Below are 23,381 nucleotides of genomic sequence, written 5' to 3' on the forward strand. Positions count from 1 at the left end.
ATGATATCTGACAATGCTTCTACGTATAAATCTGCAGCGACAGAGATTTCAAAAATATTCAAATCAGAAAAAGTGCACGGAAAACTTAGTGAGTTAGGAACATTGTGGAAGTTTATACCCAGCAGAGCTCCTTGGTACAGAGGTTGGTGGGAGCGACTTATTGGACTCACAAAAACTTCGCTCAAGAAAACATTAGGACGTGCCTGTATCGACTTAGATATGCTACATACCGTTATTACAGAAATCGAGTGCACACTGAATGACCGACCGTTAACGTACATCTCTACTGATGAAAAGGATCCAGAACCACTTACGCCGTCTCATCTTTTGTATGGCAGATTAAAGACACTTCCGTATCCTTTAAGTGACAAAAGCGAATTTAAAGACACTAGAAAAACACTAACTTGCGCTCATGCGCTAAAACGTAACAAACAACATCAAGATTTACTACAACACTTTCAGACGAGATGGAAGAAGGAGTACCTTACATCACTACCAGAATTCCACAGAGCCAGTGGCAATAATTTAAAGAGGATAAAGACCGGGGACATAGTACAGATTCATGATGACTCGCCTAGAACTGTATGGAACATTAATTGGTATCATCGAGTACCTTGTGCGTGGTGGAGATGGTTTGGTGAGATCAGCAATAGTGCGTACAAAATTTGGACTTACGAATAGAACAATCGTCAAACTCTACCCACTAGAGATAAATTCAAATGACAATGATGAATCACAAATACTTAGAAGAAGTGTCCGTTTACAAAACCGCAATCAGAATCTGTAATTATAATTGAGAACATTTTTCAATCGCAACATTGATTCAGAGATAGTTTTAAATGTGATTTATGAGATTCACTTGTTGTCGAGTTGCGAGTTGCGAGTTAAGAAAATCGAGTTGCAAGTTAAGAAAGTCGAGTTGCGAGTTACGAAAGTCGAGTTGCGAGTTAAGAAAGTCGAGTTGCGAGTTAAAAAAGTCGAGTTGCGAGTTACAAAAGTCGAGTTGCGAGTTAGGAAAGTCGAGTTGCGAGTTACAAAAGTCGAGTTGCGAGTTACAAAAGTCGAGTTGCGAGTTAGGAAAGTCGAGTTGCGAGTTAGGAAAGTCGAGTTGCGAGTTACAAAAGTCGAGTTGCGAGTTAGGAAAGTCGAGTTGTGAGTTACAAAAGTCGAGTTGCGAGTTACAAAAGTCGAGTTGCGAGTTATAAAAGTCGAGTTGCGAGTTACAAAAGTCGAGTTGCGAGTTACAAAAGTTGAGTTGCGAGTTACAAAAGTCGAGTTGCGAGTTACAAAAGTCGAGTTGCGAGTTAGGAAAGTCGAGTTGCGAGTTACAAAAGTCGAGTTGCGAGTTGAGAAAGTCGAGTTGCGAGTTACAAAAATATTGTTTACCCCGAATTTTCAGGTTTGATTCACATTTGATAAACAAAACATGCATGTACCCGAACTTAGTTATTCCCGTGATTGTGGGATTTGAAACAGTTATATGTGATACTTATTTATAAGAGTCTAATATAAGTTTAGTTTTGGAAGCATTTAAAAAAAATAATGTATCCTTAATGGACGAGATCGATCTTATTTAATCCAATGCGTTTACACTACCGAACATAAAAAGAACCGATCTGACCCTAAATTTATAAATTACCTTTCGTAAACAAATAATTCTTAAAATAGAATAGTAAAGGAAATTCTTCACCTCGCGCGAACTATAATAACACATTGCAAAATCATTGAGAAAATATGTGTGTAGACCATCGCTAAATAACGAACGGCCAATGCGTTTGAAGATGAGGATTTGCAGCAAACAAATAGAACTTATTGATTTAGAAGATAATAAAAAAATAGCCGAATCTATGTTCACTTTTCGTATTCCATCCATCATTTTTAAACACGCCGAACATTCACCTGAAAAAAGCGATCGATCTAAGCATTTACACTTGAAAAAAGATCGATTCAAATAAGATTGATCTTTTTAAAACTACATCGATATCTGGAAGTAGACTTTTTTAGACCGATTGAAGATCGATCTTTTCCGTTTTCATTATTCCATCCATCGTTTTGAAAAACGTGTGTTTTTGCCGCCAAACATAGGTAGTAATTTCCATGCAATCGTGAGAGATATGTACAATAAAAGGGAATTATGTGCTAAAATAGACAATGTGCTTACTTCTAATTTGTATTCCCAAATTGGTGTAAACTAAGGGGATATTTTGAATCCCAACCTTTTCAAGATTTTTATAAATGAATTTTACCGGATGCATTTAATGAAACCCCAGATGCTGTTGATATAAATGACCGCAGAATTGACAGCCTCATGTATGCAGAGGATCTTGTTATTTTTTGTCTAGTTCCAAGACAAGTCTTTCAAAAAACGAATTGATAGTTTATCCTGTACTTTAAAATGGTGTTTAGAGGTGAATCTATCTAAAACCAAAGTTAATATGTTTAACAAACCTGGAAAACTTTTAAAAGAATATTTGTATTGCGAAAAAGATATAATAGAATGTGTTTACAATTACAAGTATCTAGGTTTAAAATGTATATTGACTTTTTAAGCATGGAAAGGGAGAGTTATACAAAAAATCACTATAAGCAATATTCAAATTGCGAACTTCATCATCTTACAATCCAAGTAATTTTACTCTATAACATATATATATATATATATATATGACCATACAATAAAACCTATTTTAATGAATGGCAGTGAAATTACAGGAATGTTCAAAACTATCTCTGCAGCATGCCAGAAAGAAAGTGACTATTTTTGACAGCACCTTTACATATGAACGATTTTGTTTTAGATGAATCCAATTTAAAATATATGAAATATATTTTAGGTTAAACAAATAGTCTTCTAACTTTATAGCTGTGCTAGGAGAGCTTGATATATTCCCTTTATATTTTTCAGTTGTATTATTAATTATGAAAAATCGGTTTAGAATTAAAAAAAAACAATATGAAAGATGGTTTATTATATGATACCTTTATGTGTAACAAAACATGTTCACTGATAATATTGAATGCTTTAATTCATCCATACACATACATTATTTTTTTCAAAAAGCTGAAATATTCATAATTTGGAAGTAAAGCGTGACTTTGTTATCAAGTCAGTTAAGCAAAAACTTTGTTATAGTTTGGTAAAATTTTGGAACACAAAAAGAATAGATACAAAGAGTAGTAAATTGTATCTACATGAATCTTTAAACAATTCTTTGATGAAGTGTCGTCATATGTAAAATCAGAATCAGTGCCCACGATCTCAAAATAGAAAGAGACAAGATATAAAACTTTGTATATAGCAAGAGACCATTTTAAAGGATTTGTAAGAAATGTAGTTGAAGATGAACATTTCATTACAAGTTGTCCAGCATGTACAAAGATGATCTTTAGGGAGATGTTTTTCAAGGAGATATTTTTCAGTATTTTTGCTAATTTTTCATATTTCTCAAATGAGACAAAAATTTTATTTGTTATGTATATTTGAGAATGTATCTGTACATAAATATTTAGGGAACTACATTTGTATATTATTACAGTGGCGGATCCAGAGGGGGGGTTCCGGGGGTGCGCACCCCCCTTTATTTTTGCCGATCAATGCATTTGTATCGGGACATATGTTTTGCACCCCCCCCTGCACCCCCCTTTGCCCTGGGTTAGCACCCCCCCCCCTTTCGAAAATTCCTGCATCCGCCCCTGTTATTACAAGTCTAGATGTTAAACGAAATGTAAATGAATATATGTTACTTAACAATGATATTTGTTATGATTTTATAGTTCAGGTCCTGTCTTGAAATGTATGTGACTTATTTAGAATAATATTTCGTTTCAACGTATAAAATATGGCAGTGGCTGTTTTGTCGGCTCCCTTCGGGGCTATTTTACCAGCTCCAGCAGAATAGCGATTTATATAGAATTTTGCTATTTTGCCGGTTTTAATTAAGTTAAAAATAACTTATAATTGACAATATCAAACATGTGAACACAATATAACTCAAGTTTAAACCTAAGTGACTCAGTTTAATAAGTTACCCAATACTTTAAAAAAAAATACTTATGAAATCACGATGTAGCAATAATCATTTTATACTTTCCAATTAAATCTTACCTGTAAAATGGCGCAAATGTAGTTTTTACAATAGTATCTTTGACAGCTACATTTATAAAATAAAGAATAAAAACGGGGAATGAGTCAAAGAGACAGCAACCAAATCAAAATATACAATTCAACCAAAGGTCATTGGGTCTACAACACAGCGAAAAATCACTCACCTAGAGGGAGCCGTGAGCCGCGAAACACAATATTAGATAGATCAAGAATATAGACGCCATTCTATGCTGCTAAATATAAAGATGAACCAAAATTAAAACATATACAAGAGCAACAAAGGCTAAAGGTTCCTGACATAGGTCAGACACAAAAATGCGGCGGGTTTAAACTGGTTTTATTCACGCCCATCATATCCCCTTCATCTCTAGCCAATGTATAAGACATATATAATTTTAACATCCTCAATTTTGAGTGTCACTAAATTTTGCGGTCCCTAACGAATATTGATTGCCCGGCACTGCAGCTGCCCCAAAGCCCACTTTAAACGAAATCTGCAGAAGGGGTGTTTTACATATATGAACTATAGTTTAGTTGCTATCTCCCTTTACGTTTAATACGACGGTGCTATGTATGAAATTTAAAAATAATTAAACTGCAAGCCATCTTCTGTATTTCAAAAGGCTATCTGCTTCTACAGAAAATACTATACGTAGTTATTATCTAGTCCATTTTATTTTTACAAGCGACTCAGATAAAGTCAAAACCACAAACATAACCAACAACACTATGTACACCAAAAATTAAAATATTTTAGTTTCCTCATTTTTATGCAATTCGACTTTCTCAACTCGCAACTCGACTTTCTTAACTCGCAACTCGACTTTTGTAACTCGCAACTCGACTTTTGTAACTCGCAACTCGACTTTCGTTACTCGCAACTCGACTTTCGTAACTCGCAACTCGACTTTTGTAACTCGCAACTCGACTTTTGTAACTCGCAACTCGACTTTCCTAACTCGCAACTCGACTTTCCTAACTCGCAACTCGACTTTCGTAACTCGCAACTCGACTTTCCTAACTCGTAACTCGACTTTTGTAACTCGCAACTCGACTTTTTTAACTCGCAACTCGACTTTCTTAACTCGCAACTCGACTTTCTTAACTCGCAACTTGCAACTCGACGATAAGAAACCCTCGTGATTTATAGACTTTAAAGTTTCAAATATTTCATTTCTTTTCATTTATAGATAATTTTCTTAATTTGGATAAATTGCTCATTGAGACTTTAATTGCACAAATTCGCGGCCCCGAGTATGTCGAGGATAATAGAGACAATCACATTACGCGGGATTCATACATGTACTTATAAGTGTTACCGCTCTCTATATGTAACGTCATGGTTGCTATGTATTAACGTCATTGTATTCCAGCATTAAATCATCCATTTGTATAGACGTCTTATTCTCTCCTCTGCAGAAATGAATCTTTTAAATTCCCAACTGCATATACATGTACTGCATACATACATACATACATACATACATATGTATACATAGTATTGAAGTTTAGTTATAACTAGGGACTTTTAAATGTATTGGCAAACATACTACGCCAAGCGGATCGAGGATTTTTTTTTTTTTAAGGTTTTTGGAGCCACTGAATTAGGCCCAAGAAGCTATAGAACAAATGATGCAAAATCATGCTTTCTGGGTGTTCCGAAGACCCTTTCATAATCTGAAAATGAAGTTTTGTTTTAATAATTTTTAACAATATTTTGGTCTCAAAGCAAAATGTATAAAATGTAAGACTGAAGTTTCTAGGGACAACATCAAAAGACCAATATGCATGATAAAGCAAAAATGGAATTCACATAGTTAAGCCTGTGGCTGCTGTTTTTTTTTAAACTCATGATCAAGTTCATAACAAAATTACTATGGGCTATTCCAGAAAAAAATGTATGGAGGGGTTGGAAGGCAGTTTTAGTCAGCACTCGCCACCCGGACAATTGTAATTGAGAATATAGTGCATTATAGTGTGAAAAGTTGCTTTGATACCCATCACCCATGTATTATTGATATATTGTGCCTTCCAACCCCCCCACACATTTTTTTCTGGAATAGCCCTATCTTAGAAAAGGAATGCAACACTAACAGAATACAGAAGGGCAATCAATGAACAAAAGACAAAAAAATTAGAAACATTGATCCTGAAAAATCAGGGCTATAAGTCTGAGAGAAACAGAACTTTCTTCTTGCAAGGCCGTGAAAACAATTTGATATGGAGACAAGCGTTTGGTTTTGAAATTTCCGACATGTAGTTACGGCCCTGTTGAAATAAAAGTGAGGTAAGGTTTCCTGAGACAATATACCTCAAGTTAAATGAAACCAATTTTCAGACATTTCAAGTATATTTAAATAATAATCCTCCTGCCCCCCCCCCCCCCCCCCCCCAGAATATCAAATGGTCGTCCCCTAACCACAGAAAACTTTTTAATAACTTTAAAAATGCAGTCAAGGTCAGGTGAACTGTGCCAAAAAAAACCATATTCACCTAAGAATCATTCCTTACAAATCATATATAGTTTATCTAGTGTTTATACCGGTAGTATCTGAGAAAAGGACCTAGCCCCAAAATCTTTGTTGACCAATGATCAATGAAAATGAAGTCAAGGTCAAACCAACCCCTTCAAAGGGTCACTTTCCTCTTACAATCATTTCATATACCACATACAGTTGACCTATTGCTTATATCTGAGAAAACTATAATAGCTATTCATAGATTTGACCCAATTCTCATATTTGGTTTATATGTAAAACATGAAAAAAAAAATTCAAACATTCTCTAAGCATTGTTGTGATTTGGAAGGAAGGATGGAAGAACAGGCATACTTTGCTTCTTCAGAGTGTGCACAGGGGGGGTGGGGCAAAAACATACTCTTGCAAACATTTCTAATGCTGAGTAAAATAAGTCCATGTTAAATCAATTCTCTAGTCTTGACTCAGAGAAAGTCAGATTGACATGCGACACTATTGTTGAAAAAACCAAATTGACCACTCAAATGTCTTATCTTTGTTTTTTTTAAGTTGTTTGGGTGCAGTCTTATTAAACAAAATACCAACACTCCCATACCTTTAACTTATAATAGATAATTCCTCTACACTTTTAAACAATATAAGAACATTTATGATTAATTCTAGCTATAAAAATACCAAATTCAAAGTACATGTATATTTCACATCATACACTTTTATTGAAAATCTTTATAAAATCCACACTAAATGCTGATAAAATTCAGCAATTTTATATATTTCTTCTATGTCTGCATTCCATACAACATTTATTTTTCAGATACTGCAACGTATGATACAAATGACTCGGCACTATTCCAGAAATAATTGCACTTGGGTGTGGGGAGCACATTTTGTATACCCTCTACATGCATGAAATTTTAATTGCCTGTGTGTAACTTTTTCTGATCTAAAATCAAAAGCACATACCGGTAACAAAACAAGTATATCTTAATATAAGTGACTCCAAACTTAACTAATTTCTGGAAAAGCCCTTAGTTCAAAACAATTTAGAAAAGCTGCCATGATTAACAATATCAAATACAATTTGCACTATCTTCGTTCCTGCATCCCCAAACTGGACATTGTCTCCAGACTGGCCAATGCTGATGGCACTTGTGATGAGTATGCTGGTGGTGGCTGATGTCCAGGACCAGGCCCCTGAGGTGGCATCATCATCCCTACAGTCTGAGGGGGACCTTGATTATGGTGGGGATGATACATTTGACTTCCTCCCATTGGTGCCATCTGTGTCCCTCCTTGAACATTATAACCATGAGGTGGATGCATCTGTTGTGACTGATGGGGTTGGTGGTTCTGAGCTCCATGTGACCCAGGCAAGTTCCCACCTGGTCCCCTCTGAATATTATTTAATAATGTCTGCCATTGTTGTAATTTTTCTTGATTGCGTTTGATTAAAGCATCTTTCCTCTCAAGTTCTGCTCTCAGATCCTCAGTTTCCTGTAATCATAGAAATATATATACATTGTATCATCTTTCTTGACAAATTAAATATTGTTTTTATCACAATGTATTTGTTAAGGAAGGAATTGTGCATACATATTGTTGCCCTTGTTATTATGGCTATATTTTTTTATGCCCCATTTATGCATTATGTTTTCTGTGCATCTGTTCCTCCGTCTGTCCCGCTTCAGGTTAAAGTTTTTGGTCGAGGTAGTTTTTGATGAAGTTGAAGTCCAATCAACTTGAAACTTAGTACACATGTTCTTTATGGTATGATCTTTGTAATTTTAATGCCAAATTAGAGATTTTACCCCATTTTCATTGTCCACTGAACAAAGAAAATGATAGTGCGGATGGGGCATCCATGTACTGGGGCACACATTCTTGTTTCTTCATATAATGATACACATGATAAAGATCTTTTAAGAGATTATTAAGACTTACATCTTTAATGACTTGTTCAGGTTTCTGCTTTGACAACACCAGCCTTTTGTTGAGGAAGAATGCCTCTGTTTGTCTACATAAATCTAGGAACTTTTGGAAAGTTTGCTCTGCTCCTGAAAATTTACAAAACATAAATGTGAAAATAAGTCTACACATTATGTCATAAGGATGAATACATCAGATTACTCGAGTCTTACTGGTCACAATACAAAATTTTGAATGTTACTTATTTTTTAACTATAGGTAGATTTTTGTTTACTTATTTTTTAGCTATAGGTAGATTTTTGTTAACACATATATGAAATAATTTATATTTTTGCTATTCAAAATATATGAAAGGGTGGGATTTTGTATTGTCTCATCTGCTCACCTCTTACTGTAACATTAAGAATTGAAGTGACCCCTCAGATGATCAAATCTATTTGTTTACTGATTAATCTGCTGTTTTTTCATCAAATTTCTTAATAGACCAATCTCAAAATAAAATTCAGAATGAGCTACACCAGTTGACACTGAGGTCAATCGATATGAATGACGTTATTGAACAATGATTCTTACTTTCAGACTCTCTGACATAATAACATTACTTATATATCATGTATATTGTGACATTATAGGAAATGTATGGAATTATGCATAAATGCGAAAGTGGTGTTTTATTATCAATATTCTATTTTGAACCTCTTCTTCCTTCCTAATGATCATAGATTAATTAGTCAGATAATTCACCTGGTTTCAACTCGTCTGTGTCTTGGGTGTTAAAGTGTTCCTGACTGGTTACAGCTGCTGTGCAATTCTGAAATGTTAATGAAAGAGGCTTTTGCTTTTCAAATTACCAAAAGACTAAACACTTCTCAAGTTGCAGTTTGATTTGATCCATTCTTTAAATAATTCAATTCAATAAAATAATAATTATAATGGCTAAAAAGCCTAAATCCTTCTGCAGAAACAGAAAACGGAAAAAAAATGTCCATCAAAATCCAAAAATGATTTTATCTTTCTGAAACGCAATGCAAATTGCATTTTTATATATCTAGAGGATGCCAGGCCTTGCGACTTTTAAAACTGTACATGTAAGTCTGTACATAGTGTAGTTTTTGAGGAATAAATACAGTCATAGTCATGATATTTGTCCATTTTTTATGATGAACCTAAAGGTTCATCGGACCCTATGGCTTAAATGGATGATTTTTCACCTCAAAATTTACTCTGAGTACAGACAAATCTGTACATCTGGGAAAGATTTAAGGCATAGCATGCCCTAGATAAATAAATTTCAAATATGTAACGTTTTATGTTTAAGAAAAACCAGGTGCTCCACAGGGCGCAGCTTTATACGACCGCAGAGGTCGAACCCTGAACAGTTGGGGCAAGTATGGACAAAACATTCAAGCGTGATACAGCTCTGAATTTGGATTGTGATCAAATTTTTGACATAACATGGTTTTTTTTTACACAAAACAAATGTCAAGATTTTACAAATCAATTAAAGATTTCTTCTTCAAACTTTTAAATCTAAAATTAAATAGTTGACACAGCATAGGTTTCTGACACAGAATGAATGTGGTCTAATGAACTTTTTTTTTTTTTGCCTTTGAGCAATTCACTATGCTGTTGAATATTAATCCTCCCAAAAAAATGTTTGAAGAAATTTTCTTTTTATTTATGAAATCTGAAATGAGAAAAATTTAAACCCCCCCCACCCTTTTTTTTCACATCCCCGTTTCCCTTTTTCCAAAACTGATATCAATTCAAATTTCTAATGGAGTTTGCAACAATAACTACTCTTTTAAATACATCATAAAATATTAAAATGTAAAATAAAGTGCTTGTTATCACTGAATGGTAAAGATTGGTTGGTAGTAAAAGTGAATATACATTGTTTATTGTATAAAACAATAAAAAAAACTTCATCTGCAACATTTTATATTGGCAAATTTCCAATGAAGTTATTTACATTAAGTTATTGGCAAATAAAAATAGAAAATGACATCATAGTCATGTCTGGCAAATGTCCAACATACATTATCTAAAAACATTTTAGATAAGATAAGGAAAAAAAGCTTCATCAGCAACATTTTATATTGGCAAATTTCCAATGTAGTTATTTACATAAAGTTATTGGCAAATAAAAATAGAAAATGACATCATAGTCATGTCTGGCAAATTTCAAACATATATTATCAACTACTATTCTATACAAAGAAAGATAACTCCAATTGAAAATTAATTGCTATTGCACAATATTGTGCAATTAGATATTTCTTGCTATTGTGCAATACTGTGCAATTGAAAATTTCTTGCTATTGCACAATACTTGATATGGAATCCTGATTTGGACCAACTTGAAAACTGAGCCCATAATCAAAAATCAAAGTACATATTTAGATAAAGCATATCAAATAAGCCCAAGAATTTAATTTTTGTTAAAATCAAACTTAGTTTAATTTTGGACCCTTTGGACCTTAATGTAGACCAATTTGAAAACTGGACCAAAAATTAAGAATCTACATACACAGTTAGATTTGGCATATCAAAGAACCCATTTATTCAATTTTTGATGAAATCAAACAAGGTTTAATTTTGGACCCCCATTTGGACCAACTTGAAAACTAGGCCAATAATTAAAAATCTAAGTACATTTTTAAATTCAGCATATCAAAGAACCCCAAGGATTCAATTTTTGTTAAAATCAAACTAAGTTTAATTTTGGACCCTGTGGACCTTAGGCAGCAACCATTTGATTTTCTGGGGGGGGCTATGGTTTTTTTTTCTGTACAAACTTTTTTTTTCGCCTGTGGCGAAAAACAATATATTTTTTTCGCGACAAGTCGAAAACAATTTTTTTCTTTCAATTTTAGCATTACATAAAGTGGCAGCTGAGGGTGAAACAAACAATTTTTTTTTCTCAGAATCAAAAACAAATTATTTTTTTCTCCAAAAACTGGAAACAAACTTTTTTTTCCAAAAAAAACCATAGCCCCCCCCCAGAAAATCAAATGGTTGCTGCCTTAATGTAGACCAATTTGAAAACGGGACCAAAAATTAAGAATCTACATACATAGTTAGATTCGGCATATCAAAGAACCCCAATTATTCAATTTTGATGAAATCAAACAAAGTTTAATTTTGGACCCTTTGGGTCCCTTATTCTGTTGGGACCAAAACTCCCAAAATCAATACCAACCTTCCTTTTATGGTCATAAACCTTGTGTTTAAATTTCATAGATTTCTATTTACTTATACTAACATTATGGTGCGAAAACCAAGAAAAATGCTTATTTGGGTCCCTTTTTGGCCCCTAATTCCTGAACTGTTGGGACCTAAACTCCCAAAATCAATACCAACCTTCCTTTTGTAGTCACTAACATTGTGTTTAAATTTCATTGATTTCTATTTACTTAAACTAAAGTTATTGTGCGAAAACCAAGAATAATGCTTATTTGGGCCCTTTTTTGGCCCCTAATTCCTAAACTGTTGAAACCAAAACTCCCAAAATCAATCCCAACCGTTCTTTTGTGGTCATAAACCTTGTGTCAAAATTTCATAGATTTCTATTAACTTAAACTGAAGTTATAGTGCGAAAACCAAGAAAATGCTTATTTGGGCCCTTTTTGGCCCCTAATTCCTAAAATGTTGAAACCAAAACTCCCAAAATCAATACCAACCTTCCTTTTGTGGTCATAAACCTTGTGTTAAAATTTCATAGATTTCCATTCACTTTTACTAAAGTTAGAGTGCGAAAACTAAAAGTATTCGGACGACGACAACGCCAACGTGATAGCAATATACGACGAAAATTTTTTCAAATTTTGCGGTCGTATAAATAAAAACTTTACAGGATTTTGTGGTGCACTTTTTTTCATTCCTCCAGAAGGTGCCAAAATAAACATGTTTGGAAAGGGGAAGAGGTTTGAGTACTTCCCCCAGGTAATAATTGAAGTGAGCTGTATTGAGTGACATGGACAATAGATGGATTAAAAGGCACAGGAAAAAAAGTCATAGAAAAAAAGGCACAGGAACAAAGGTCACAGGAAAAAAGGTCACAGGAAAAAAGTCACAATATATATTTTGTATGGAAATAAACACATTTTAATTCAGTTTTATACTATTTGGCTTTAAAAATTTATATACAAATTGCAAAGCATTTAAATGAAACATGTACATGTTAGTGTATTACTGGTATTATTATTTTTTTTATATATATCTAGCTCTTATGAAGAAGATGAGAGTTAAACAGCAACAGTTTTCTTTAATTTGAGTCAAAGTTAGAAATTCAGTATACATGTATGGCATGTTATTTGATTTTTGAAAATATAATAGGAATCCTTCCATTTAGTGTTAAACAAACAACTCATTGCCATTAATAATAGTGTAGTACTTACAACAATTATTGATATTGGCTTCTTGTGGCACCTTTCCCTTTTTGTAGGGGCACAGGACGTTTGCGCTTTTTTACCTGTAAAACGATAGGACATTTAATTTGCGCTTCAAATACTATGGACATTTGCGCTTTTAATTTTGATTCACCTGTATTAAATTGACTGGACATTTGCGCTTTTTACCTATAGTCGTCTACCCGTTATTTTAATGAGAAGTAATCATTACGTAAATTTAACTTATATTTCTCATTAGTACGACAAATGGTCCAGAATCCTTTAATGCTTCTACTTGACCATCCTGCTATTTTTTTTCTTATCCTTTTGAAGAGTATCATTTAACAATAATTATTGTAATGAATTACATTAAGATTCGTCCTATCAAGAATTGAGAAAGAGAAACTTGATTATTTATTTGAAAATGTGGTCGAAATACCATTCAGAACAGATAACAACAGCTAAATTTGTTCACTCCTTGGGCTTCAGATATCAAGCGAAAACTGACCTGTGATGACTACATACATGTTTTTATGTCTTTAGAATGTTTACTTTAGCTCAGTGTATATAAACTTTTAAGCACATATCAATGTGCTGTGCTATGAAATGATTTTTTAAACTTTTAACCATAAAGAAAAATATGACTTTAACTCTGCCAGGTCAAACATGCTGGTTCCAACCCCGGATAAAAGAGGAGGATAGTCATAAAAACCAAATATTGCAAAAGCGCAAATGTCCTATGTAAAAAGCGCAAATGTCCTATGATTTGAAGCGCAAGTGTCCAAAAAAATAAGGGCAAATGTCCCGCGCCGTTTTGTAGACCTTTCAAATGCTTTATTGGTAGGAAGCCATACCCATGAAATACAACTTGATCTCATTTTTAGGTTAGAGGAAACAATAAGCTTTCCCAATTTGTTACAAAAAGTCAGTTTGAAAAAAATTCTATAATTACACTTTTATTAGTTTATCTATTATGTCACATGTACTGATTTAAGGTAGCACAATACAAAGATTTGTTCACTCCCAATCGGACAACTTTAAACTGATGTAATTCATTTAATCCTGCTTTAAATATTATAAATGAGGTACCAAAAGAAAGAAGAAAGATTCATCTTTCAAATTGTGATAATTTCATTATGACATAATTATTACATGATTAATTATTATGTAATAAGTTGCTATATTGTGATGTCCACACTTGAATGAATTTAGCGTCTTTGTTCTTCATACCATCCCAAAATATTTAATAGATTCTGGTACAATTATGTCATAATGAAAAATTATCACAATTTGGAAGATTAATCCTTCTTCTTTCTTTTGGTACCTCATTTATAAAATTTAAAGAAAGATGAGTGAAATTACATCAGTTTAAAGATATCTGGTTGGGGTTGAAAAATCTTTGTATTGTGCTACCTTAAATTGCCCTTTAAAGGTTTTAAAAAATTTACCACTTTTAAGATAAATGATCTGATACAAGTATATTATGACTTTTTTCTATGCATTCCAAAACTTCAGTTTAATTATTAATCATATACATGTACATGCAGTTACTTCTTCATGTGCATTCCAACATACTTCAGGTTCTAATAAATAATTTTACTCAAACATATATTGTGACTTTTTTTCCTGTGGCTTTTTTTCCATTTACCTGGACAATAGATACACTACAGCTCGGGTGGATTTTGCTTTGTCCACCGGCCCACCATGGGAGTGGGCACCAGGTGAGTAAAATTTCGACCTTGTCCCCTCTGCCCACCCATAGGAGTGGGCATGGAATTTATTTTGTTGAATCTAAAGACTTGCAAGTACAATCCTTTGAAAAAAGCAGATAAGCATTTGTAATCAATATTTTTACCAAAAAAGAGATTATAGCTAATATTTTTACCAAAAAAGAGATTATAGCTAGAGTGTGCACGGGTGGGCTTGCCCATGGTGGGCCGGTTGAAAAAGCAAAATCCACCCAGGCTGTTGTGTACCTGACAATAATTGGTGATTTAAACTGATTACCTGGGTGGACAATATGAGGTTAATTAATTTTATCATGTTTATCATCTTCTGCAGAGACTAAAAAAAGTGCACTGCAAAATCCAATTAAGTTTTTAATTTTCTAAATCATACAATGCAAATTTGAATTTTATTTATCTAGGGCATGCTATGACTTAAAACTTTTCGAGTCTGTATGCAGAGTAAATTTTGAGGTGAAAACAGCCATTTTAGCCATACATGTACATGTAGGGTCCACATGAACCTTAAACATGACACTGTCACCCATATAAGTATAAAGATTATAGTCTTAGTAAATTATACATATGTTGTCAATGCTTTTAACCTATATTTCTTCTCACTAACAGATATTCACCTGGAATTTTTATATTAACAATGCCATAATACCTGTCCAGTTGAAGAAATATTATATACATTTTTATTTCATTTGATCAGAGACATATACAGTCATGGGACAAAAGTGAGTTCTCACTCAAAAATTATCCTATCATTTCAACTACAATCAATATTTTTCAAAAAATATTACAAAGTAACTGTATGAGCGATTTTTATAAAATAGATATCAATTTTTAAAAGATGTTAAAATGTCTAGAGTTTTATTGTTTATTTAGTCATAATGTTCTTGAGTTTCGTTTTCATCATCTGATGAGTTAAACACAAATGCAAATTTTTGCGATTTTAATTTGGTTAGAATAATAGCAAACTTTTCAAGAAATAGTTTTCTTTGTGTTCATCTCGTCAAAAAATTAAAATGAGCATGCATAATATTATAACCAAATAAACAATAAAACTTCAGACATTTCTACATCTTTTGGTATCTATATTATGAAAATCGCTCATACAGTTACTTTGTAATAATTTTTTGAAAAATGTCGATTTCAGTTGAAATGATAGGACTTTTTTTGACTGGGAACTCACTTTTGTCCATTGAATGACTGTGTGTATACTACAATTTGATTCGGTATGTTGTCAAAGACAAAGAAGTTCTATTTCATGACTTGTAATTTTGAAAAAATAAAACATTATTTTATAGAAGTTATTTTGAATGTAAAATTACCTGAAAAGAAGCCTCAAGCTCATCAATTAAATGAAAATTGGGTTTCAAATTTTCTGGGTTCATTGTATTTTCTTCCTACCAGTATAAATATCTATTGTCTATTCTTCGTTGCAAACATATTTCGGAAACCAGTAAAATTATAAACCTTAAAACAAGAACGGAATCCCGGACTTAATTATTTAAGGTTCATTATAAGATATCCTAATAAGTGTACTAACTTATTCCTTTGCGTAATTTTGTTAACAAAAAATTATCCAAACGTTCTAACCACTTATCTTTCTCACACAAAACAAAAAACAGTGGAAATAAACGAACAGTTAAAAATATCCGGACTTGATCATATCTTTTTCCTGCAGCTATCCTAACCGAGTTTGGTTCAGAATTAGTTACGACTTCGAAGAGGATGTAAATATTTGCAAAATGGTTTGACAACCTTTCCAATCCAAATTTAGTTGTACAGAACATTTATGCAATGCCCAGGTCAAACAATGGACGTGATAGTAGTTCTAGACGCAGCCGTTCGTCCAGAAGTAGATCAAGAAGTCGACATCGTGACAGACGTCACCACTCACACAGACGAGAAAGGGGGAGACATAAACCAAAAGAGAGAAATTTAGGAGCAGCGTTTTGTAGCATGATAACAATTGTTATTATGTCAACGTCTTTAGCGGAACCAAACTGGGTATCTTTACAAGGCGGTGGATGTGTTGTAAATGGTGTTGGACTTAATCATTTGGGGGCATTCCAATTTTTCTATCCAGGAAAGTTTTTGGAACAGTTTATTCAGGGACCGAACAACGAAAAAGTTGACATTGTTTACAAGTTTGGACCAAATGATTTAGATAGTATGTAATCTTTAATAAGCATTATAACATGGAACATAAAAATATTGATCCATTTTATCATGAGATAATTCCTAGTACCACAAAATGAAAGTAAAACTGTGAGCGTCTTTTTATGAATCTGGGTCAGTTTGCCCTGATACCTGTTCGCTCAGGGTCCATTCGCCCTGATTTTGATTTTTTTCTAATTGTTGTCTAGCAAATGTCTTGTTGCATAGTTTTTGTATTTTAAACAAAATATGTTATAGTTTGTTGAAAAATTGACCATTGACAGAATATTTATATTTCCTCAATCATTTTATCATTTTCCCTTTGATTTGCAGAGTAGAATGCTGGAATACAATGTATTTATCTTTATTGATATTTGTAAACAAATAATTGTATTCAGTCAATCACGAACGTATGCAGTATAACTGAGACTAAGTCTCAGAGTTTAATAATAAATGAACTTGTAAATCCATTTCAAGATTTACAGTTCGTACATCATTGTTTTTATTAATTTCAAGCTGAATATTTTATCAAAACAAAACATTTGTTTTTATTATTAATTCATCAAAAGAAAAGTATCACAATAATCAGTGATCTGAATTATTTTGTCATTGAACAATTAATGATCCTTAACAAGCCATAAACTTTTAAATATTTTCATGTTTACATAAATTTCAAGAATTTCCATAGAAATATCTGAATAAGTTTATTTAACTTCAATGCCTGAATATAAATATTTTTTTAGTAGGGCGAACAAACTCTATGGGCGAACGAACTCAGGGCTAACGAACCCAGGGCGAACATTGTTATTAGGGCGAACGGACCCGATACCATCTTTTATTAACCAGAAAAAGACTACAATATAATGATCAGGGAACATAAAAACTGTAATGCAGCAGATAGTATTATTGTTGTTTTTATACCCCCGCTTTCAAAAAAAGGGGGTATACTGTTTTACCTCTGTCTGTCCTTCTGTCGGTCCGTCCGTCCCATGAATATTTTTCGTCACATTTTTCTCAGGAACTACACTACCAGGATTTCTGAAATTTGGTTTCAGGCTTGATATAAGTCAGCTATACTGTGTGATGCGTTTTCAGATTCATCACTCGACAACTTCCTGTTTACTGAACACTTGTATCATTTTTACACCTTATAGCCAAGTTGAAAATTTTTCAACACATTTTTCTCAGGAACTGCACTACCAGGATTTCTGATATTTGGTTTCAGACTTGATATAAGTAAATTTGGTTTCAGGCTTGATATAAGTCAGCTATACTGTGTGATGCGTTTTCAGATTCATCACTCGACAACTTCCTGTTTACCGAACACTTGTATCATTTTTACACCTGATAGCCAAGTTGAAAATTTTTCGTCACATTTTTCTCAGGAACTGCACTACCAGGATTTCTGAAATTTGGTTTCAGACTTGATATAAGTCAGCTATACCGTGTGATGCATTTTCAAATTCATCACTCGACAACTTCCTGTTTACCGAACACTTGTATTATTTTACACATGATAACCAAGTCATGCAAGTTGAAAATTTTTGTCACATTTTTCTCAGGAACTACAATACAAGGATTTCTGAAATTTGGTTTCAGGGTTTATATAAGTCTGCAATACCGTGTAATGCGTTTTCAGATTCATCACTCAACAACTTCCTGTTTACCGAACACTTGCATATTTTTACACTATTAAAATTATCCACTTGCGGCGGGCCGGGGGTATCATCAGTGAGCAGTAGCTCGCAGTTTCACTTGTTGTTCATTTGTTAACATTTCCTTTATCCAAATAATAATATTTTCCAGGTTTAAGGGTCACGGCATGCGTGCAAACTAAACTACGACCTATTCCATCACCTGAATCTTTGAAGAGACGAAAGGTACCAAAGGGATATTGAAACTCATACATTAAGTGGGAAACAAACTTGACAATGCCATATACATGTACATGTAGAAAAAAAGCAAAAAATACCCCCCCCCCCCCCCCCCCAAAAAAAAACCCAACATGTCACGAAACACAACATAGTTAACTCAAGACTGAGCAAAATGAACCCCAAACAAACCATGGGTTATCTCAGGTTGTCCAGAAGCATGAAGCAGATCTAACATATCATTTCTTAACTTTCAAGAACATACAGTGTACAACATACAGTTACGGCGACACATTATTGAAATTATATACATTTTACCTTTGTGATAATTATTTATTAGATACAATAATTGAAAAGTGATAATGTAACCATTTTTCATTTAAATATTTTTATATATAATGCACAATTTTTTACATGGGTTTATGGAAGTGTATTGGGGACATTGAAATTATATTTTTATTCAAAGTAAAAAAATAAAGACATTAAACAGTCAACTGTCTTGGATTTCCTCTTAAACTTGAAATTTCAACCATGTTAACTGTTCAAATCTTAAACTTTTGGAAAGGTTATAAAAAAGAATTTGCCAGAGACTTGTTTCAATTAAATTTTTTGACTAGAACCAATATTTAATTGAACCCAATTTGGAGTGGCTATTTCTTGGATGGTCCTATCTTCTCTGACCACTGTTATTATTACATTAAACATGTTAAAGAGAAGTACAAACTATGTATACACATGTCTAGCTACAAGTTCTTTGCCATTAAGAAAGAATCTTAGATTTTAATATGAACAGATTAACTTAGGAAAGGCTTATTGTGATGACATTTCTCTTGTAGATAAATGTTTTGTAATTTTTAGGAATGTAAAATTGAGTTACATGAAGTATAAACATGTTTTTGTATTTTAAGGAATGGAAAACTGTGTTACAAATAAAGCTGTGATACTAATGAAGACAATCATTGCATTTACATTTATAGCCATGTGCTGTACACTTATAGCTTTCTTATTAGATCTGATTGGACCACAGCACAGAGCTTTAAAAATATTGAGGAGAAATGCAATATTTAATATTGTGTCTGGTAAGTCCACTGTTCGGATGAATTTTTATCCAAAACACATTTTTTTGAAGTCATACATTTTATTTTAGTTTCTTGTTTACAATTTGGAAATTAGTATGGCGTTCATCATCACTGGACTAGTATATATTTGTTAAGGGGCCAGCTGAGGGACGCCTCCGGGTGCGGGAGTTTCTCGCTACATTGAAGACCTGTTGGTGACCCTCTGCTGTTGTTTTTTATTTGGTCGGGTTGTTGTCTCTTTGACACATTCCCCATTTCCATTCTCAATTTTATACAATAGTAATAAGAATTTTATTGATATTAAGGCTTTAATTTACTATGTTAAAAAGAGGCAATAAAATCCATAGTGACATTCAAATTCATAAGTCGAAAATAAATTGACAAAGCCATGGCTAAAAAAGAAAAAAAAAACAACAACAGACAAGCGAAAGTACATAAAATAATAACATAAAAATCTGAAGACTGAGAAACGCAAATCCGACCAAAAAAATGGGGTGATCTCAGGTTCATGGGAAGTGTAAGGATCCTGCTCCACTTTTGGGACCTGTCTAGCTGTTATTTTGCTCATGTTAGTAGAAATCAGGTAATAAGTCTAATTTGGTAGGTGACATTAGGGCAAAAGGGGATCAGATTGTAGTTATGATAATCTGGACATATATGCTATCATCTGTAAAATGGATATTCAATATCAGTCAACCAATTATGATGTTGTCTGTCAAATTTATGAAGGGATGATTTCAACTTCACCACTTTATGTAGAAATTCTTTGTTTCCCTTTTTCCCTCTTAAGATTTATGATATAATATATAAGATACCTTGGTAGGTTGTTTAGATGTATAGTATAATATGACCATTTAAATTGTTGCTTTTCGTTTTGTTGTAGCAGATGAAACATATTTCTGTGTTGAAAGTTGTATACAATGTATTGTTATAAATTGTATTTTACATGAAATTGCATTTTGAAAATATCCCTGATGGCATCCTCATGTTTAAAATAGTTGAATTGCTTATCACAACATTTAAACATCTATATTTAAAGGAAGTTTTATTTTTCAGTTATCTTGTGTGTGATTATCAATTTGTTTTGTTACTGGTTAACCGTGGAAGTTTCTGGATTACAACGACTCACAAAAGTCCATGTTGGAAGTAAAGTAGAAGTGACCTTTGACATTAGTTTCTATCTGATCACTGCTGCAGGTGCCATGGGTGTCATAGCAACAGCCATGAACTGTTTGAAGAGATTTCCAACACATGATCATATGACAGAAGCCTTATTAGAGGATTATGATGGACTTGAAGGGGCGTTTCCCGTCTCTCCCCCTGAGGCACAGAGTTCTCCTATGTCCAACATCCCCCCACCACCAGCATATACACCATGAATTTCTGTTTTTATACACAGTATATCATACTAATTTTAGTTCTGCTTTTTTTCATGCTTTTGGCATTTAAGCTTATTAAGGTGGTACCCAACACCTTGACTGAAATTAATTTGGCTCGTTTAATTTTCATAAAATTTTGACAAAATATTTACTTTGACCCTTTGATAAAAATATTAAAATTTCAAAAAACTTCACCCAATCACTTGGTTGGATATATAGCAGTTTGAAAAACACTAATTTTGATCATTGAGAAGCTTAATATTTCCTTAACAATGCAATGTGATTAAAACATTCAGCTAATTTTACAGAGTTATCTCCCTGTAGTGTTAGGTACCACCTCAAGTTGAGCAGGATTTATCATTGTATTATTTATCCATGATTCTGATGCTGGTAAAACTTTTTCTTGTCAACTGTTTATTTTGAATATCAGAAAATTTTGAAACATTATGTAAAAGCATAATGTGGATTCATTGTTATTTGTGGGAAACTTTTTTTTTTGAATTAGTAGGAATTGCTAAACCACTTAATTGAATGTTCAATTAAGTACAAATTTTCTAAACGTTTGTATTCATAACTATGAAATCAAATATCCATGAAGGTGCAAGTTTTCCCCAATCCATGAAAATTGGTACTCAAGAGAATAAATGAATCCAAAGTACCATTTAAAGTGTATTCAAGAATCATGTGCAGTTTGCTAATTATGTACACTGTATACATGTATCATTGTTTGATTATGATGAGTTCGTTCATATAGAACATCAATTTAATGAGAAATAAGAAAGAAAAATTATTATCAAGATATCATGCTAAAATAAGTTATGACAATTTTATACACGAAACATGGAATATTTGGACTACCTCCAATTAAATTTATTTTTTATAGTCATGGGAAAAAGAATTCTTGCAAATGCATAGTTTTTTTTTTAAATTTACCCCCCAAAAATACTACAGTTTATATTGATGATTTATTAGAAATTTGAAGATCTACTGTAGACCTTATTTTTGTGGTCAAATTCAAACTTGTAACATATTCCAGGAAACTGGAGATAAAGTTTATATGTATTTTTTTTAAAAATTGCATGTATTTTCAGTAGAAGTTTAAATTTACATAATGAATTTACCCAAGTTATTATTTTCAGCAATATGACCATTTCAAATTATGAGGTTTCCACTTCAAGGCTGGTATTTTATATGTAGAAACCTCACCAGTCAGTTAGATTTGGCATCCTATTTGATCATGTTGATTCAGTATGATTTTTTAAATGATAATAAATCTAGTTTGGTACATTGAGTATGTACACAATAATGTATGTAACTTTTGTATTGACATATATGAGAATTTATTTGAGAAATTTTATGAGAGTTTATGTTGATTCTCATTTTATCTGCTGATAAATGGCAAAATTATTTTAACCTTTTTATTCACAGTTGTATGTGCATATTTAAAAATTTCTATAATTTATCAAAAGTCAAATATGGTATTGTTTTTATCTAGACAAAAATAGTAATCTCATTTTGATGTAAACTTGTTTGTACAAAGAAATTTACAAAGATATCAATAAAGGACATATTTTATACTGTTCATAATTTGCTAAAATCTTAGAACTTTGAAGTTACCTTTTTTTAAATGTTTTATCTTTTAAAATTTAAAATCTTTGCAATTCTTTTTAAATCAAGAGAAGGTTATTTTTGTGTCCTTGGGGGAAAAAGTAATGATTTTAAAATAAATATGTAAATGCTGCAAATCCTTAGATATTGAGAAGAATAATTTAATAAAGCAAAGGCTGGTTCCTACTATGATTTTGACTTTTTTTCTCTCATCTGCATTTTTTAGTAATACAAATGCGTAGTAATACTTGCATTCACACCATTGTCATCAACAATTAGTGAGGGTCTAGAAGGGATTAACAGAATAAAGTGCCAAATGTATCAAAAATTGGTCCCAAAAAATAAAACATGGGGAACAATAGGCAAAATAGTTAAGAATAGAAAAAAATGGGATAGAGAATAATGGACGAAAAATTATATAGAATAGAAAATAAAGAATGTAGAACTGAAGGACCCCATTAATGATAAGTTGATGACTTATACCATTACAGAATAAACACTTATTATAAACCTTTGTGTATTACTATACATGTAACTTTTACCTAAGTGGATATGTTCTTAGTATTATGAAGTTGATGCAAAATTGACTGAATTGTGTACAATTTTATATATCTTGTGTTTGCTTTGTAAACTTTAATTGGATCATGTAATG

At 32.6% G+C, this 23,381-nt stretch overlaps 3 protein-coding genes across 4 annotated transcripts; 2 read left to right on the top strand and 1 right to left on the bottom strand.

The window, feature by feature from the left end:
• LOC139521438 (uncharacterized) lies at positions 1-681 on the top strand. Its single transcript, XM_071314911.1, has one exon. The coding sequence runs from the start codon at positions 1-3 to the stop codon at positions 679-681; it is 681 nt and encodes a 226-aa protein (XP_071171012.1).
• A 6,593-nt stretch (positions 682-7,274) lies between these two features.
• LOC139521914 (mediator of RNA polymerase II transcription subunit 28-like) lies at positions 7,275-16,232 on the bottom strand. Of its 2 annotated transcripts, none has more exons than XM_071315647.1 (4): positions 15,961-16,232; positions 9,253-9,319; positions 8,524-8,636; positions 7,275-8,076 (listed from the first exon to the last, which is right to left on the bottom strand). In XM_071315647.1, exons 1-4 carry the CDS (start codon positions 16,021-16,023, stop codon positions 7,669-7,671), a joined length of 651 nt encoding a protein of 216 aa, XP_071171748.1. In that variant the 5' UTR covers positions 16,024-16,232; the 3' UTR covers positions 7,275-7,668. The 2 variants fall into 2 exon arrangements, with proteins under 2 accessions (XP_071171748.1, XP_071171747.1); XM_071315646.1 differs by lacking the exon at positions 15,961-16,232 and adding an exon at positions 12,909-13,096 and having other exon boundaries at positions 7,530-8,076.
• A 200-nt stretch (positions 16,233-16,432) lies between these two features.
• On the top strand, positions 16,433-23,164 carry LOC139521913 (transmembrane protein 127-like). Its single transcript, XM_071315645.1, has 3 exons — positions 16,433-16,805; positions 19,572-19,742; positions 20,799-23,164. The coding sequence occupies exons 1-3, from the start codon at positions 16,433-16,435 to the stop codon at positions 21,119-21,121; spliced, it is 867 nt and encodes a 288-aa protein (XP_071171746.1). The 3' UTR covers positions 21,122-23,164.
• The last annotated feature ends 217 nt before the right edge of the window (positions 23,165-23,381 follow it).

Source organism: Mytilus edulis, chromosome 4, assembly GCF_963676685.1.
Source record: "Mytilus edulis chromosome 4, xbMytEdul2.2, whole genome shotgun sequence".
NCBI lineage: Eukaryota > Metazoa > Mollusca > Bivalvia > Mytilida > Mytilidae > Mytilus > Mytilus edulis.